The 19,463-nt window shown below is 37.8% G+C and overlaps 1 protein-coding gene across 1 annotated transcript in view; it reads right to left on the reverse strand.

Moving 5' to 3' along the window:
- rngtt (RNA guanylyltransferase and 5'-phosphatase) overlaps positions 1-19,463 on the reverse strand; it is a 152,146-nt gene that overhangs the window by 25,820 nt on the left and 106,863 nt on the right. The window contains exon 13 of the mRNA XM_051104502.1: positions 398-498. Within this exon, the coding sequence (XP_050960459.1) occupies positions 398-498 (101 nt within the window). The remainder of the gene's footprint in view (positions 1-397; positions 499-19,463) is intronic.

Below are 19,463 nucleotides of genomic sequence, written 5' to 3' on the forward strand. Positions count from 1 at the left end.
GGGTTGAGAGAGGCGTAAATGAGGAACGCTAGAGAACTCACACTTTATGCTTCGCTACATTTCTTCTGAGAGAAATGTCAAGCCGCACATAATCAAAGTCACCAGTCTGTTCGGGTACGGGCCTCACGAATCACATTTTGCCTGCGCATTATGTTCCGAAAAGTAGCGACTCGAAAAGTTGCTAATGCTGCAACCACCTGCGTGTGACTCAGAGCTGAACGTTTCATAATCGCTCACACATCAGCGCGTACATGGAGATAAAGGCAGACACACATGAGAAAACCTCCTGGATGTCTCTGTCTCCGTGTGAGTTGTGGGAAGTTTGCAGGGATGTGTTCTGATGTTTAGCATTGATTTCAGCGTAGTGAATGCAGTTGCCATAGCGATGATGACTCACCCCTCCCCGCCGACTTTGGTGATCTTGAGTCTGAAATCGACCGAGTTGTGGCTGGGCGGCTTCCACTTCAGAATGTCATCACATCTGCCCGGCTTATATTTCTACAGGGACACCACAAACACAGAGACCAATCACTTTATGACATAAAGCAAACAGTGCAGGACAAAAACAACACTCCTTTATTAGTAAGGTTGGGTATCGAGAACTGGTTCCATTTTAGAACCGGTTCCAAATTTCCCGCATTTCAGTTCCGCTTAACGATTCCTGCGCTCGTATTTTTTTTTTTTTTTTTAAGGTTTTATTTTTGCCATTTTTATGTCTTTATTTAGACAGGAAGCCAAGTGGGAGAGAGAGAAGGGGGTGGGATCCGGGCCGGGATTCGAACTCGGGACACCCGCAGCGCAACGGTACTATATGTCAACACGCTCACAATCTGCGCTCGCATTTTTATGTGATTTTAAAGTTTAAAATCACACGATTTAAGCGCAGAAAGGGAAAGAACTTCACAGAGCGCACACATCTGAAGCACAGGCAAAATGAACAACGGTTCCGTGAATTTCCACTGCAGGAAAGGTCGTTCCAGGCCAGATCAGATCCAGACTTCTCTTTCACATTTACTGCCCAATTTGCACTAAATATGTCAGTATATCATCATAAACACGGACGTTTTTGTCGAAAGTGAAAGTAAACAGATGAGAAAGAAAATGCATGCGCAAGAGTATTTTTAGATCCGCGTGAGTTTGGTGTTAAAGAGACACCAAAATAAACATGCTGCCTGTCAATAATGTTAATGCAAGAACAAAATCATTCACTGATCTTGACTGAATATCTTTCGTAACTTCAGTGAGGATTAATCTATATTTTATTTATGAAAAGAAAACTATGCAGTGTTTTTAAGCTTTTGATTTAAATTTCTGTACCTGTAATTTGTTCAGTTTTATTTTTGCTATTGCTAATTTATTTGCTTGTTCCTACTGTATTACTGACTGTTTACTTTACCTTTAACAATTTAATGTTTGAAATTTATATTAGTCGTTTATTTTATTAGTCGGTATTTTTTGTTAAAACCATAGACCAAACTTACACTTAGGCGTGTCCTGTAGGCTGCTGATTTTTGTAAAATACAAAATAAAAATGTTTGACCTCATTTTTATTGACTTTTTAATGTTATCGGAATTGAAACTAGGAACCGTTAAGAATTGATAAGCAGAATCGGAAGCAGAATCAATAAAATTCAAATGATACCCAACCCTATTTATTAGCTATAAATAACATAAGAATGCTATATATTAGCAACAGTAACACATCACCAATTTTTAGGGCGCCCTGAAAACAAAGACACCCAAAACAGTGACTTCACAGATCAGTGTTTAAATCTTGATGAAATTGTCTCTATTTTTAAACCCAGTGAGTTGCCTATATAGGCAAAATTTATCTTTATAAAGCCTACGGCATCCTCCTCAACCCGATGAACATCCTGTTGCACACAATCTACTGCATGTCTTCTGTTGTGCAATTGCTTAGTTGCAACTTATGTTTACTTGATCATCCATACATTACGTTGAAATGTATCCAATATAATTATCACTTTCAAGGAACGTTTATTTGTTCATCTCTCAATCATCATTGCATTGCATTGCATTATATGTTTTGAAAATACAGAGCTTTGGTCATAAAATTATATGCAATTACATTTAGCAGATGCTTTTTATCAATGGAAGCAATCAAAATCAACAAAAGAGCTATAACATGACAAGTTTCAGTTAGCCTAACAAGTAGCATCATTTTTTTTAAATTATATAATAAATAAAAAGAAAACATAGAATAGAAAAAGCAAGCTAGTGTTAGAGGCCTTACAAAAAGAACAGAGAAGCTAGTGTTATTTATTTTTTTTTAAGAAAACAAGCAGTAAGTAAATGCATAGAGAAAAGTCTGAAAGGGCAGTTTTTTTTAAAAATTACATTTCCATTTATTTCTTTGTATATTTCTTTGTACACAAGTAGTCTGTTACACTGTTATAAAGATAGCACTGATTTACATTACAAGCTATCAGATTTTTTTTTTTTTTTTGTTTTTTATATAAATATCAGCATTAACTCTGCACCAAATTGCATATTTTTTTGACTTAGTTTGGACCTCTGAAATTTGTTTTTCTTCTTTCCACTGAGCTCCATATTCTCACTAAATTACACAATATGAGCCATGACACTTTTTAGATTACTAAATATTAATAAGCAGTAAATAGGAGCATATTGAGGCAAAAGTCATAGTTAATAGTTAGTTAATAGTGAGAATTGGACCCTAATTTAAAGTGTGACCACAATAATTTATGCAGTTATCTATTATATATTTGAAAGAATTAAAAGAACTGTTTTATGTCTATCCTTGTATCATTAACTTGTCAAAGCTGACATAGGACTTAAAAGTAATTAATAAGTAATTAAATACTTTTTGGAGAGAGTAATTTGTACAGTAATCTAATCACACTGCTGAGTAACTAGTAATTAATTATTTTTTTTTAGAGTAACTTACCCAACACTAGGAAGGCTTATCCAACATGGATTTATCTTACATTTTCGTTCAGTTTAATTTAGTGTGAGAAATGTCTTAAAATACACATTTCTACTGTGGCAAGAGGTGAAATGAAGATATTTTTAATGAAACCTGAGAGATTTCTGTCTCTCCATTCAAAGTCCATTTGGAAGAACATGAGGGTTGGTAAATAATGACAGAATTGTCATTTTTGGCTGAACTATCCCTTTAAGATGCAGCCTACTGTATGTAGGCAGCTCTCTAAGTTCTGGAACAGAGCCATAGAATTGCTGATGGAAATAGTTATGTTATGGTAAGCAATTTAGTCCTGTCTTCAGTATTTTGCATTTTTACTGCTCCTCCATAATACTTTCTGTTTATCTGTCTAGATTTCAGTTACTTGGTGTAAACCAGGTGGGCTACCACAACCGTACAGTGAGGTTAGTGCATCTAGACCAATCAGTAAACATGAAGAAAGAAAGAAGACAAACAATAATTAGACAAAATGTGAACACATCTTTCTGCAAACTGAATTCCAGTTATTTGCACTATATATTGAATAGTTTAGTATTAAAGTGCTATATATTGTCTTACTCTGCAAGATGTTTTGTGAAATAATTGTCCTTCATCTACTCAATAATCCTGTAAATTCTGTCATTATAAACCTCTTTGAGGACACATTTTCATGTTTTAGTTGAGCTGTAGATAGCTCTTCCATCCACAAAGTCTGTTCATCAGGATGTTTCGGCTTTAATCCAAATACCAGCACTCTTTCGCATTAATGTTTATATTTACATTTAAATTACAGTCAGTCATTCATTTAAGCTGATGCTTCTTTATAAAGCTACACAGAAGTGAGGGAGGCTGCAACAAGAAGTTTTTTTTTATCCAGATGTTTGTTTATCCACATATTTTAAAATAAATAAACAAAGAAATAAATACATACATTTATTTTGTAGCCAGAAGGAAAATTCAGAAAATGAAGTAAACACCTCTTACTCAGTACCGTTAGGTTATTATAAGAACTGCATATAAAATATAATAAAATCAAAACTTTTTTAGTCCTTCGCAGGTAAAAAAAAAAACAAAAACAAAAACCATTCATATGCGGCATGTGACTATGAGAACATTCATTATGCATTCATGTCAACGTTCTGGACGTGATGCATCAAATCTGGAGAAACCAAAGAGTGGGAAGACAAAAATGAGGCAAAGTAACAGATGCGTTGCCAGGAAACACGATTTGAGCCAGCAGGACCGCTACATAGTGGGAGGTTGTACCTCTAAAAGGCTCAGTGTAAGATTTGGGATGAAAGTACGGTTGTTACGGGTCAGAGTATCCACACAACCTTCTCACTTTCCACCGTACGGGTCTCTGCAATAATCAAAGTTGTTTACCAGCGGCAACACTAATGATGAGGAGAGGATACAAACACTAGTGCCTAGGAACTACAAGAGCATCATCTCAGGAGGACCAGTAACTTCTTACATAACAGCAACATGCGAATATTACTAATATAGTATTTAGTTATTTCTAAACGGCCTGACAACAACTTTATAAATGGATAATTCAAATACTGAAAGCTGATTGGCTGATGCAAAATTCCAGACACTATAAGTATCTTCAGCAAAATTACAACTATTCCTTTAATAATTCCCTCCCAAAAAGGAATTTTGCTGAAGGTACAATATTATATATTATAATGTCTGATATTTTAACATTTCACCCTCAGGTCATCCAAGATAATAGATAAGTTTCTTTATTGGAACAAATTTAGAGAAATTCAGCACTCTATCTCTTGCTCACCAATGGACACTTTGCAGTAAATGGGTGCCGTCTGATGAAAACATCATAACAATCCACAAGTAATCCACACCACTCCAGTCCATCAATACATGTCATGTGAAGAGAAAAACTGCATGTTTGTAATGCACTAAAACAGCTTTAAACCATTGCTTCCAGTTAAAATACGAGTCTGTAATCAATAATAAAGCTTCATCCAGTGAAAAAGACATCAGGTCTGAATCAGGAGAGAAATGTGCACAGCTTTAAACACAAATATGTCTGTGGATTTGATGTGAGAGACAACAGGGGATGAACTTTTGGAAGAAAGCATTATTATTGATTATGGACTCAAGAAATGATGGTTACAAGGAGAAGTCCACTTCCAGAACAAAAATTTACAGATAATGTACTCACCCCCTTTGTCATCCAATATGAGCATATCTGTCTTTCTTCAGTCATAAAGAAATTATGCTTTTTGATTTTTCTCCATATAATGGACTGGTATGGTGCCTCGATTTTGAACTTCCGAAATGCAGTTTAAATGTGGCTTCAAACGATCCCAAATGGGGTTGTAAACGATCCCAGCCGAGGAAGAAGGGTCTTCTTTAGCTGTTTGGACTTTCATTCTGACGGCACCCATTCACTGTAGAGGATCCACTCGTGAGCAGGTAATATAATTAAATGTTAATTTTTCAAAACCTGAACAAACTCTTCTACATCTTGAATGACCTGAAATTGAATCACTTTTCATCCAATTTTCCTTTTTGGGTGAACAACAACTTTGAGTAAATTAAGTTTTATTCGGCTGTGTACTACACCTAACAAATTCTCTTTAACAGTGACTATATTCAGAAAAAAGAACAGCCTCTTTCACCTTACTGCTTCAAATACAACTGAGCGGCAGCAAAACCACATGCTTAGACTATGAAAAGCTGGATTAAAGAGGTTCTCACTTATACAAGCTCACAAAGTGTACACATAAATTGGTAAAGTGGTCTGGAACAAACATTGCAAAGCATCTTTTATCTGCCATCATTTATTTCCAGTAATTTAATTAAAAAACCGCAAAAGCTTATCAGAGTTTAATGAAAAAGCTTCATGTGAGAGTGATTTCAACTGATAAGGTATATTATGCATGTAACCATGATTCTGCGACTGGTGGGTGACTGCCAGAAGGCACAGCTGAGTGGAAATGCCTCTGTGGGTTTAGTGGCTTTATTCTTGCTGACAACCTATCAAAGTTGTCACCTTGTGACATGCTGATGTAGCACGCATATACAGTACTGTGCAAAAGTTTTAGGCCACTAGTATTTTCACCAGCTAAAAAATGGTTTAAAGTCAGTTATTTCTATCTTTTGCTGTAGTGTGTAAGTAAAAAATATCGGTTTACATTTCCAAACATTCTGTCTGCCATTAATTGTAATAATCTAGTGAGATTTTTGTTTGCACAAGGAGTCTGACAACAGCCAGTGCTCCACACAGATCTAATCTCATCATCATCCAGTCTGTCTCTGGAATGACATGAAGACAGAACAAACTGAAACAGAGTAAATCCAGAAGAACTGTGGCAACGTCTCCAAGATGCTCCAAGAGACCTACCTGCAAAGCTACCTGAAAAATTGTGCACAAGTGCACCTAGGGCAAAAGCTGCTGTAAACGCAAAGAAGGGTCGCACCAAATGTTGATTTCATTTAGTTAATAGAAGGTAATTGATAAACAAAATCTATCTATGACCGCATCCTCATTTTACAGCATTTTTACACAAGTGCCTAAAACTTTTAACAGTGCTGCAGCTTTGCAGGTAGGTTTCTTGAAGCATCCTGGAGTTTTTGTCACAGTTCTTCTGGATTTAGTCTGTCTGAGTTTGTTCTGTTTCTTCATGTCATTCCAGAGACAGACTGGATGAAGATGAGATCAGATCTCTGTGCAGAGCACTCGCTGTTGTCAGACTCCTTGTGCAAACAAAAATCTCACTGGATTATTACGATTAATGGCAAAATGAATGTTTGGAAATGTAATCTGATATTTCCTACTGACACACTACAGCAAAAGACCGCCTTTAACTGACTTTAAACTATTTTTTAGCTGATGAAAATACTAGTGGCCTAAGACTTTTGCACAGTACTATATATTCTGTAGACACATCAATGTCTTTCTTCAAGTCTTTTTGTCGACCACAGTTCTGAAGTCTCCAGTTCATACACAAGCTAATTTTTAGCTATTTGGCAGTTTATATCATTTCTACAGGTATTTTAAGTTCATGGTATTGTTTCGTGTAGTATACTGATCCTGGAATATTCCTTTAAAAGAGACCTATGCCCCTTTTTACAATATGTAATATAAGTCTCAGGTGTCCCTAGAATGTGTCAGTGAAGTTTCAGCTCAAAATATCCCACAAATTATGATATTATGAAAAATTGATTATTATGTCAATCGTATGCGTTTTAAAAGCACATCAGTTTAAACTTCCGATATAGGATTTTCTGAGCGCACACATCCAAATCACATGCACAGAAAGCGGCTGTTGCACGGTGTGGGAGGGCTAAACTAAACTTCTCTTTCATGTCTTATTGCGCTTAAACTGTCAAATACACACAAGTTTATGGTAAAAACACACAAAAACAGTCAGTTATGTTTGTGAAGGTAAACAGCTGGGAAAGAAATCACATTTTAATATTAGATCTGTGTGGCAGCAGCGTAATATACAGTAAATAAATCAATAAATCCAATGTTCTCTTGTCTCCTCTAAGGCTGGGACTCAAAATACTGTTCTGTGCTTGTCAGTTCAGCCAATGACAAAACAGTTAAGCATGCTTTGCTCAAACTTTCACCATGACGTTAGAACTAGTACACCACTGTCACTTGCGAAAACAGAATGATGGCAGCGTGGGTGGAAACATGCAGATTAAGGGGAAATATTAAGGGATAATGTTATAATAAGATCCCCTTTCTAAATGATGGGGAGAGTGAAATCTGATTGACTAATTTTTTCACAAGCTTGCATATAACGGCTTACTAGTTTACTGGGTTGCTCTTTTTCAAGTTTTCTGGGTTGGTAGATGCACCGGGGACCTCATTATAGCACAAAAATCAGATTTTCATGATATGTCACCTTTAACCAGCATTCTATTTCTTTGGCTCCAAACCACCAGAAGGCACTACTGATTACTAGGGGTGTAATGGTTCACAAAATTCACGATTCGGTTTGACGAGACACAGTGGTGTCACAGTTCTGTACATTTTCGATACAGCAAAAAAAAAAAAAAAAAGCCAAAGAAATTTCCTTGATTTTTACAATTTTTACTTATTTATTAAAACTAACATCATAAAGTACAATCTTAAAAATATTTTAGACTTTGGAAGGCCTTTTGACTTTTGCAGTTTATCTAAGATGATTTTGGAAGCTTTTTAACACTCATTTACAATTTATTTGGTTCCACTGTGTTTGCTGAATTTCTGTTATTTAAACTTTGTGTAAGTTATTTCATTATTTTATATTAGGGCTATAGCATGGCTTATTTTTATTTGTTTTGTTAATAAATTAAACATTCTGTTTAAAAAAGAACTCCACTTCCGGAACAACAATTTACGTTCATTTTGAATGAATCTTTAATGTGACTCGGGAAGAACGAACAGTCTCGGGGAGTGATTCGTTCAGTCGCGAATGCGCAACATCCTATTAGGTTCTGTACTGGAATTAGTTCACCTGTTTCGAGTCTTTGGGTTTTTCAGAGTCGTTCTTTCATTTTATGGGGCTGTCTCGTGATGCTGATTTTGCTAAAATGAATGAAATGAAAGAAATGACTCATTTTGCTGAACGAGACTCAAAGGTCCAAGTTGGTAAAATGATCCGAACTTCCCATCACTACTACGACTCACGTCTTCAAAACACCACATGTTTATCGTCTGTGTACTCCAGCTCGAAAATGTAGAGTGTCAGAAAACTCCATCTTATTTTCTCCTACAACTTCAGAATCGTCCGACATCGTTGTACCTTTTTGTTTGTAAACAGTGTTTGACTTACTTGCACTTTCTTAGTCTTTGTGCGATCGCTTTGTAAACACTGGGTCTGTAGTTCTGCATGACCTTTCGACTTGATTCAATAGTACATAGCGTTGTGAACGTGCATCCCAGAGCCTGTGCTACACAAGCTTTTGTGCTTAAAAAGTATACACATTTTTATTTCCTGAAAAAAAAAAATAAATGACAGATTGTTTCGTTAGATAAGACCCTTCTTCCTCAGCTGGGATCATTTAGAGCCCTTTGTAGCTGCATTTAAACAACATTGTGGAAGTTCAAAAAGGAGGCACCAATGAAGTCCATTATATGGAAATGCTGTAAACTGAATCATACCTGTCACAAAATTGCCTGTGACATCTCTTATTAAAACTCCAAAGAAAGATCAATCCAAAACAAATGATTAATGACAACCATTTTGAAAATTAGCAGATAGACTGTCTATCCATTAAACAAGCTGTTTCCTCACAAAAGCACTTTTTTCAGCATACTAAAGCCTCTCCATCAACATCCTTTCCAAAAGCAGACTTCTGTCTCCTCCTCAGTACCTTTTTTTTGGTTAATGCCGCAGTCTTGCCTTAAAGTGGCTTTGTCCATCCCCACCATCAATTCCTCAAATGACTAGGAGGACTGTGATCATCAGTCACCAAATGAAATCTAATGCACTGATAGTCATGATAGTGCAAAATATAATTTAAGTTTCAAACGCTGATTCAAGATTCAAATGCTGACAAAACAATGGGCGCATCTACAATTCTGACTCAACAAGATCGTCAGCAAAACAGCAGGATGTGGTCGCAGTTTCACTCATCGGTCCCCCGGACCCCACTCCAGGCAGTATGCATTTCACCAACACATATTGCAATTTTATTGCCAATGGCCAATAAAAAAAACAATAATAAAAAAGAAAGTCATTTCCTCTCCCCCTCAGTCAATGGCTCAAAGGGAGAAACAAAGTGTTAAGGACCAGGTAAAAGTTCCACTGCAGGGCAGCTGCATTATGGGAACGGGTTTAATCAACATAGACTTCCAACCCGTCACTCTTACTAATGGCCTCGGCGTCTTGACTGACAGGCGTCTGCCAGTCAGGCAGAGCTGAAAGAGGCGTAGATGTAACATGCCCAGTCTGACCACAGGTGTTGCTGTGGCTAAAATGCCTCCAAGTCTTAACATTGTGAAACACTGGACAAGTTTGACTGGCAGCACCTGAGCTATTGTGCATCAAATACATTGTGCTGTGACAGTGAAGAGAGAAGCTGACATGCTGTTAGTCTAACTGAAAGAGATATACTGGATAGTGTGCAAAAGAATGGCACTTGTCATGATTGAGCATAAAACTCAGCTTTATGACATGAGTTATGGAGGCGTCACACATTGTCTGTCAAAAGCTGAGAACGGAAGCAACGGGAATCGCCGTCACGCTGCAGGGAAGCGAGAGCTAACAGAACACACCTTGTAAACACCCCTGAAGCCAGTGGTAATCCTAAGGCGAAAACTGTTTGAAATAAGAGTAAAGGACGAACTGGTAATGAATCTGGTTGGGAAGATGTAAACAGGGGTCTTTAAGTGAGAGACTGTGAATTATGCCATAGCAAACCACTATACAGAACACATTTGAGATTCAGAGTATGAGTAACAGCATGTATTTTAACATAAGTCTACAGTGAAAAATGATGTGAGAAATGAAAGTGCCGGGGCCAGAGAAATTCTGAATGAAATGTGTTGTTTCACCAGCTGGAAATGGACCTCCAAAGCAACACCGCAATGCTTTAATGAGGTGGTCCCAACTGCGCTCCTGGAGCCCTCCCAACATTGCACATGTTTGCTTTGACCTAAATCAGGTGTGTTTGATTAAGGAGACAGAAATGTGCACTGCTCTAATGCAGGAGTAGCCAACCCTGCTCCTGGATGGCTAGCATTTTGTAGACTCCAGTTCAAACCAGCAGACCTGCATGTTGTTTTGAAGTAATCCTGAACACCTTGATTAGCTGGCTCAGATGTGTTGAAGCAGGGTTGGGGCTGAACTCTGTAGGATGGTAGCCTCCAGGAACAGGGTTGGCTACCCCTGCTCTAACGCCTCCTTAAGTGCAGATCCCAACACCTGTCCAGGGGGAGCTGGTACAGCCCAGTCCCACTTGATACAGATTAAAAAATGTACTCTCCAAACCTTACAACACGCTTGCACTAACAGGCCCATGACTTTGTCTGCCATTAAGCCCAAAAACCACAGAACTGGATCCAACTTTGCACAACAGCAGCTAAGCCTAGCCTTCCTTGCCAAGCCAGCTTTTCCTTTTTAGACAAAAGGTCCTTTTATGCTTTTTTGCTTTTTCAACTTAAGTTAGTGTGTAATGTTGCTGTTTGGTTGTTAAAAAGATCTGCAAGGTTAAAGAGCTCAAATTCCACTCTAAAAGGAGAAATTCTCTTTAATTAGAAAATATTTTCAAGAACTGCAAACAGATCGTTCTAAATACTGTGTGCTTCTACTAGATATTGTCACAATGGTACTCTTTTAAATAATCCTGCCCACAGTTGAGGCTTGGTTGAGCAGCGCTATATACAGTAAGACGAAGACAGCATTTCCCTTAGGTTTCCAGGTTGGGGGGGGGGATTACCTATGGTACGGTACTTTTTTGGTACATTACTCTCTGTGTAATAACAAAAACATTTATTTCAGTGAAAAAATAAGGCAAAAAATCTCAATTTCAACATTTTGAACAATAGGGCCCTACAATCTTTTTCTTTTTTTTCTTTTTCAGAAATTCTTGTGTGTTTTAATTTTTCTGATAATCAAGTACAGGCAATAAATATTTATGTATTTTTAATGAAATGAAAATTAAACCTTTTTATTTGTTGCTAAACAAACTCTGTTATTTCTGTTATTATTAAAACTTCTGCATTTAATTGTTTAATTAAATTAGCCAGAAATAGGAATATTTAAACACCTACATTATACTGTACAAAAGTAATACAAGACTAATACATTTCTGTTACATGTTAAACCGTACTTTTATTTTGACAGGTTGCCGGTTAGTTTTTGTCTGTATACACTACGGTATGATGCTAATTTTCTCAAATGAAACGGTAAAATTTACATGAAGTGACTCTCACAGCAGTTTTGGAGATTAAGTTCATGCGTTTATGTCGTCATATAATGTGACGCAGAGGCCGAAAATCACAGCGAGCGTCACGTGTGCTTCATTATTTGTGTAGTAAACAAAGCCGAGTCTCCGCCATTCATTCATACAGAGCCAAGCGGAACATGGAGGATTCATATTTAAACAGTCCTGTTGTGTTTTAATAATATTTAATATTTAATATTAAATAATGGGGGGCGGCAGCTGCCGGGGTGGGGGGGTTACACTGGAAGAAGAAGAGCTGCTTTGGTAGCATGTTTTCGCCATGTCAAATTGATACTCTTTCTTCCAAAACCCCTTTACTTGGGGGGTTTTATACCTTTTATTGTGATAGGACAGTAGAGAGATGACAGGAAAGAGCTGGGAGGAGAGAGGGGAGCGGGACTGGCAAAGGACCTCGAGATGGGAATCAAAATCATCAGACTTGAAATGTAATGGCCTTATTGACGCCATCATTAATATTTACAGCTGAGCAGATGAAACTCGCATTTCCGGAACATGCTCTGAGTGGTTCACCGATCACAACGCACAATCAGAGCACATTCCGTATTTCAGAAGCAGCGGCTTCACCGAAACAGGAACTAAACAGAGCTCTCGAGACAGACTGGGAAGATAGGTGCTGCAATAATGTAAATTATGTAAAAAATAAAATAAAATAATTGTGTTTTTGGAGCAATCATACATGAAAACGAGTGCTGTCAATCGATTAAAAAAAAAACTAATTAATCACACATTTTTCTTCACAATTACTCCCACCTTAACATTAAAGGAGAAGTCCACTTCCAGAACAAAAATGCACAAATGTACTCACTCCCTTGTCATTCAAGATCTTCATGTCTTTTTTTCTTCAGTCGTAAAGAAATTATGTTTTTTGAGGAAAACATTTCAGGATTTTTCTCCATATAATGGACTGATATGGTGCCCCAAGTTTGAACTTCCAAAATGCGGCTTCAGACGATCCCAAATGCGGTTGTAAATGATCCCAGCCGAGGAAGAAGGGTCTTATCTAGCGAAACGATTGGTTATTTTTATTTAAAAAATACAATTTAAATACTTTTTAATCTCAAACGCGCGTCTCGTCTTGCTCTCCCTGAACTCTGTGTATTCTGGTTCAGGACAGTTAGGGTATGTCGAAAAACTCCAATTGTATTTTGTCCCTCAACTTCAAAAATCATTTCAAAATCATCCTACATCACTGCAGAAGTACCGACACAGTCTTTGCAAAGTGAACATGCAAAGAAGATCAAACACCCTTAACAAAAAGGTAAAACAGCAATACAGGACGATTTTGAAGTTGAGGGAGAGCATGAGATGGGAGTTTTTCGACATACCCTAACCAATCGTTTCGCTAGACCCTTCTTCCTCAGCTGGGATCGTTTACAACCGCATTTGGGATCGTCTGAAGGCGCATTTAAACTGTATTTTGAAAGTTCAAACTCGGGGCATCATATTAGTTCATTATATGGAGAAAAACGCAGAAATGTTTTCCTCAAAAAACATAATTTCATTACGACTGAAGAAAGAAAGACATGAACATCCCGGATGACAAGGGGGTGAGTACATTATCTGTATCAGAAGCAGCAGTTGTGAGAGGGGTGGCCAACGCTGGCCTTGCCCCTGCATTAACTGCATTAAATATTTTTAACACCATTAAACCAGAACTGCGTTAATGCCCTAATTTTGACAGCACTAATAAAAACCTATTCTAGAACACCCCCCTCCCCCAAAAAATATCAAGACTTTGTAAAAGGGGAAAAATAGGACATTTTAACAACTACAGTTTTTTCTACATCTACAGGCAATTGCCTTGAAGAATGGCATTAGACTGGGCCATTAGATGAGCAATGTGACCACCTCCTTATTGTCCAAGGTAGCTGAATGATTGCATCCTTGCCAAAAACTTTGCATTTTGCACATTGCTGTTTCTTTTCAAATTTGGGGAAGAGGGTTAGACAACAGCGATCTTTTGGTGGCACACTCACTGGTAAACAGGCTTTTAAAATTACCATCTAATCCCATGAGTGTGTCACGTTCCAGCAGAATCGGCTACTGTGTTAAAAATACAGGTGAATCATTTCTCAACTGTTTACATGCATATGTTTTCAGGTCTGCACTTGCTTTGAAAAAACCTTGCTCACGCTGAACAGAGCAGTGATGCCGTCAACAGCTAGAAGCACACAGCCCAGACAGAAAAGTCACTATCTAACAAGTTTCAGGAATACAAAAATGTTGTCGGAAAAAAATCCTAATAGCTGTGCTCACCCCACTGCAGATGCTCAGCATGAGGGAGAAGATGAAAGAGGAAGTGATGACGTGCTTATGGAGTCTATATTCGAGCCACATCATCAACCCGCCAAAGGTGACAACTTTGATACTGGGTTCTCGGCAAGAAGAGCATGAAGTCATTTTCATGGCAGCTACTGTTACTATCAGTTATTAAATTAATATTATGCCAGTTATTAAGAGTAATTTGCAAATGTAATGTCCTTACTGATGTTAGACATCCTTTGAGAATCAGGGCTGACACAAAGCTTTATATACAGCATGCTTAAGGGGAAAAAAGCACTTCGTGTGTGTATTTATGGGTCACTACTGTAAGTGCCTCTGCCAGTAATATTTTTAGCCATTTTGCTTTTATTTTTACAAGACAGATTTGAGGAGAGAGGGGAAAGGGATCGGGAAAAGTCCTCTAGCTCAGACTAGGATCCTCCGAAGCAAAACACTGATAAAATGTTGTGCATTTCTTAAAAATTCTGTTTAACACCCTTCAAATGCGTAAGACGTACAGACATACGTTAGAACAGAGCGAAAGTCTGTCTGACAATACGGCAGAGAGTAATGGTTGCTAATACAAGTTAAATGAAGGGTCAAACTGAGTTCTTCCTCTAAAACTTTCCAAAACTTTTACAGTACAAACAGTCAAGGATAAAGACACGCTCAGTGGAAGGCAAATCAAAAGCATTATTTTGAAAGCACTCGAGTTATGCAGAAGATTGTCAGCCTTGAAAATGTAACTCATATTCGCTGCAAGTGAAAGGCGTCTGGAACAATAATGCTTTTATGGGGATTGAGTTGCGGCTGCAGCGCAAATGCCTCAAGGTTTAGCATTTGAACACCGTATTGTATTAAAGCACGACAGACCAAGGTCAGCCTGGCGCTGCTGCAGATCTTCTTATGGGTTGTCAAAACATTTTGAAAGTCAGTTAGATTGTGTTCCTTAATCAAATCAAGTCATTGAGTCGCACAGTTATTCAGTCATGCGCTCGGCACACAAAGATCTCAAAAGCGGAGCATCGTTAGTCCTTGATGGAGTCAAACAAAATGAATGCAGGGGTGAAAATCAATCAAGAGCGCAACACAAACCCAAAGCATCACCATGGAAACAAGTGCAACCCTGTTAACATTCCTTCATGCCAGACTAACCTGTTTACCTGGAGCTTTTCACTTTGCTCTAATGCATGATGTTGCTGTACGCTTTGCCCGTTAGCATCCACATGCTTTTAAGCACAGTAAACTCTTCTCGTTCATACAAAAGCTCCTCTGCTTCATTTGCATTTGATAATTAGAAGATGGACATGGAGAAATGTGAAGGAGTGTGGGAGACGGTCTAGAATAATCCCACCATCTGTCTTGGAGATGAACATTTCTGAAATCGTGCCCTCACTTAGTTTTCAGCATCAAGTAATTTGCTCTTTATGAAAACGGAAACGCGGCATGAGACGACACAATCGCAGCCAATAGGCACACAGCTGATGTGTAAATTACAGTTATGCAGAGTCAAATTTTGGATGAATGAGATTTCCTGGCAGGCCACAGAAGTACAAACCAAGTGGCTAAACAAAATGTCCTGTTGCTCATCACAGCTGCTTAGGACGAAATCTGTGATTTAACACGAAAGAGCTTTTATTAGTCGTCGCATTGCATTGCACCTGGTTAGGACCTGGTTTGGTCCTTAAAACATAAATCTATGGCATTTGCCTCAGAGTCAGGTGCAAGATGACATGACAGAATGATCCTCCTAAAACGCAACAACTCATAGTCGCCGTTAAGGATAATTAGAGCTATTATAAGGCCTGCAAAGAGAGAAGGACAGATGAGAGTTTTCCTCTAAAGCACTGGTGTCAGTGTTTTCTACAATTTACTTAGGATGTTTTTAGAAAACTGACAGGGATCAAATGTCCTACACTCACAAAGAAACTGGCATTGAACTTGCCACTTTTAATTTCATTGAGAATGTTCAAGGGGTCATCGGATGCCCATGTTCCACAGGCTGATATGATTCCTTATCATATCAGCTTTATGAAATGTCAGCAGAGACCACATCAACTAGATGAGCCCCAGAGACGGATCCCCAGTGAAGACCTCATCACAGACGGCCATCGGCACAAGACCACAGGAACCAGATGAGTCCTGCGCGCATTCTGACTATTCTGCAACATGGAACAAACTGCTGGCTTGTCTGGTCAGAGGAGAACTGGCCCCCGTCTGTGCCTGGTTTCTCCCAAGGTTTTTTTTTTCCATTTCTGTCACCAATGGAGTTTTGGTTCCTTGCCGCTGTCACTTAGTTGGGGACACTTAATTTCCAGTGATATTGTACACTATTTGAACTGAACTGAGCTGGATGATGACATCACTGAATTGAATGATGAACTCTTTTACTACTCTTTTAAGCCTTTAACTCAAAATTAAGGTGTTTACTGTTGTCCTTTTGCATTATTGATGCATTATTCCCTATTTAATACTGTTAAGCTGCTTTGTCATAATCTATATTGTTAAAAGCGCTATATAAATAAAGGTGACTTGATTTGACTTCTGTAACATACAAAGTATGTAACATACAAGTACAAATTTCTCAATGAGTAAAACAACACACTTTTTACCTCGTCAAAAATAGCCCTGTTCACAGCAAGCCGTTTCAGTGCATGTCCCTTTAAATGCTAATGAGTTCTGCTGACCCCGCCCCTCCCTTCCATGGGGTGACGAGTAGTTTGAGAGACCATAAATTTTACCTGCAGGACTTGCTAACTAGCACGTTATTAGGAAAGGCGATCTTAATGTACGAACTGAAGGGAGCAGTTATCAGCACAACATGACTGAAGCGCAGTTCTTGATCATCGCACTAATCACTGTATACTCTGTACATGTTCACCAGCGCGCTTGAGAAGTGAGATAAGGTTTGGGCTAGCCAATCCTATCGTGAAGCTGATGGGCAAATAGTCTATGTGATCTATCTGAATTATTTAGAGAAACAGACACTTTAAAATGCTTTGGAGAACGTCGAACAGTATCTAAAAAAGGCAAATAAACTAAAAGACGATGAAAAGAGGACAAAACAGTCTTGAACCAGCACTAACATATATTAAAATCTTTTTAAACTACTCATGACTATATTTACTAGAATTTATCTTGTTTTATTGTAGGCTTATTTATTGTGTACAATTTATTCTAACTAACTTTATATTAAATAATCTGTTAAGGGGATAGATTTTTCCCTATGGATGTGGCATCTTGTAGCTATTGGTTCTAAATGTGCAGGTGATTGTTTCTTCATAACAAATGCTATACTGATTAATTAAAAAAAAAGTCATTATTGGCCTGGTACTAATTAATAGGATGGTCTTATTATAACAAATGCTACAGTTAAGAACTATGGTACATGGCTTTCAGATATTCCAAAACACGGCACAGATTAAATCATTAAGAGACTGATGAACTGAGGAAATAAATATATAAGCAGCCAAACAAATAAATAGACCTTACGAATGAGCATGACCCAGGACTCTACTAAAACAGTTCATATTTTAACCCCCCCCAATTGTTCAAACCAAAACTATGCCCTTGGGCTCAGATGTCGGGAGTAAATGACGACTGCTATGTTCGTTATTACATCCCACAACAAAACAACTCAATCGCTCAATTGGAGACATTTTTGTCTACCCCTGCTCCGGCGTTGAAACAATGTTCACAGCTCACTCAGGGCGTGTCTAAGGTAACGATCATGTCAATCGTGGGAGGGGCCTGTGCAGAACTACGCCAGGAATCTCAGAACAGCCTGACCGGAGAAAGTGATTATTATTATTGGTGATTTAAAAAAAAAAAAAAAGCACTGGGTGGATTTTTATCATTATAGGGTGGTTGTGTACACACACAATTTTACATCCAATGGATCTGCACAACGTCCAGGAACAACACACTTTAGCAGGCTTTATCGCATTTAACTCAGTCCTTCTGATGTTTAGGAATAACAGCAAACTTATAAAGTACATAATCACCAAATAGACGTCACAGACATGGAAATGTGTACGGTCATGTGTTGATGCATTCTGATGTATCTGACATCAAAGCTCAGGAGAAGTCATTTTCGCAGTTTCATTTCAATAAATGCTCTTTTCGGACTGGTAAGGAAGCTTGAGCTCTGAAAGTTAAAATATGGTTCACGCAGTACAATGAACTCTCATTTCCAAAGATCAAGGAAAACTGCGTTCCACATAATATGATGTATTGAAGACAAAGTTAATATAATGTAGTTGTTATCATAATAGCAGAATTGCCCATAATTTATGGTTAACATGTTTTGAAAGCACAATGACAAAGCTCTAAGCGGGCTGGCCGTTAGCACACTAGAACAGACTCAGAAGAAAACTCAGAAGTGCTGCGTGGGAGAACTTCCGCAAAGGGCCTTGTATAATGCAACATTAGCAAGATTACAAAGACCCTACATTCAGCCCATCTAAAGCACTGCCGCTACAGCCATCAAAGCAGTGCTTCTGCAAAAATTCATCTTCTGTACAAATGATACAATTATTGTTTACTTCAAATCATTTGCTGTGATCAATGTTTACTTTATAATGAATAATCTGTTGTTCATCTTTGAGGATTACCGGGTAAAGCTCAGCTAATGTCTACCCCTGCTCCGGCGTTGAAACAATGGCGGAGTGTTCACAGCTCACTCAGGCACTCAAAAAAAAAAATGATTGCAGATAATATAATTACAAAGAAATCGTGTAAATGCTGCTACATCTCAAAGCACCTGAAAATAAAACATTTAATAACATGCTTTTACTCCAAACTCACCTCATAACATCAGTCGAGTGTTTAAAATAAATCGTGTGAGATGATGTAGCTTCTTACACAGAATAAGGCATGCAATGTATTTCATAGTATTTTAAGCAGTGACAAATGAGATGTTGATTAGCATTACATTATTATAAATACTAATAAATACTTTATTATAAGGAAAATTATAATAAGAACTTTTGCAGCTTTTGCCTTATCGCGATTGCAATTTCATTTCGATTTATTGTGCAGCCCTATAACATATGTGACCCTGGATCACAAAACCAGTCTTAAGTCGCTGGGGTATATTTGTAGCAATAGCCAAAAATACATTGTATGGGTCAAAATTATTGACTTTTCTTTTATGCCAAAACACATTAGGAAATTAAGTAAAGATCATGTTTCATGGAGATATTTAGTAAAATTCCTTAATTTTTGATTACTAATATGCATTAGTAAGAACTTCATCTGGAAACTTTAAAGGTGATTTTCTCAATATTTAGATTTTTTTTGCACCCTCAAATTCCATATATTCAAA

The sequence above is a fragment of the Labeo rohita genome, unplaced genomic scaffold, assembly GCF_022985175.1.
Source record: "Labeo rohita strain BAU-BD-2019 unplaced genomic scaffold, IGBB_LRoh.1.0 scaffold_73, whole genome shotgun sequence".
NCBI lineage: Eukaryota > Metazoa > Chordata > Actinopteri > Cypriniformes > Cyprinidae > Labeo > Labeo rohita.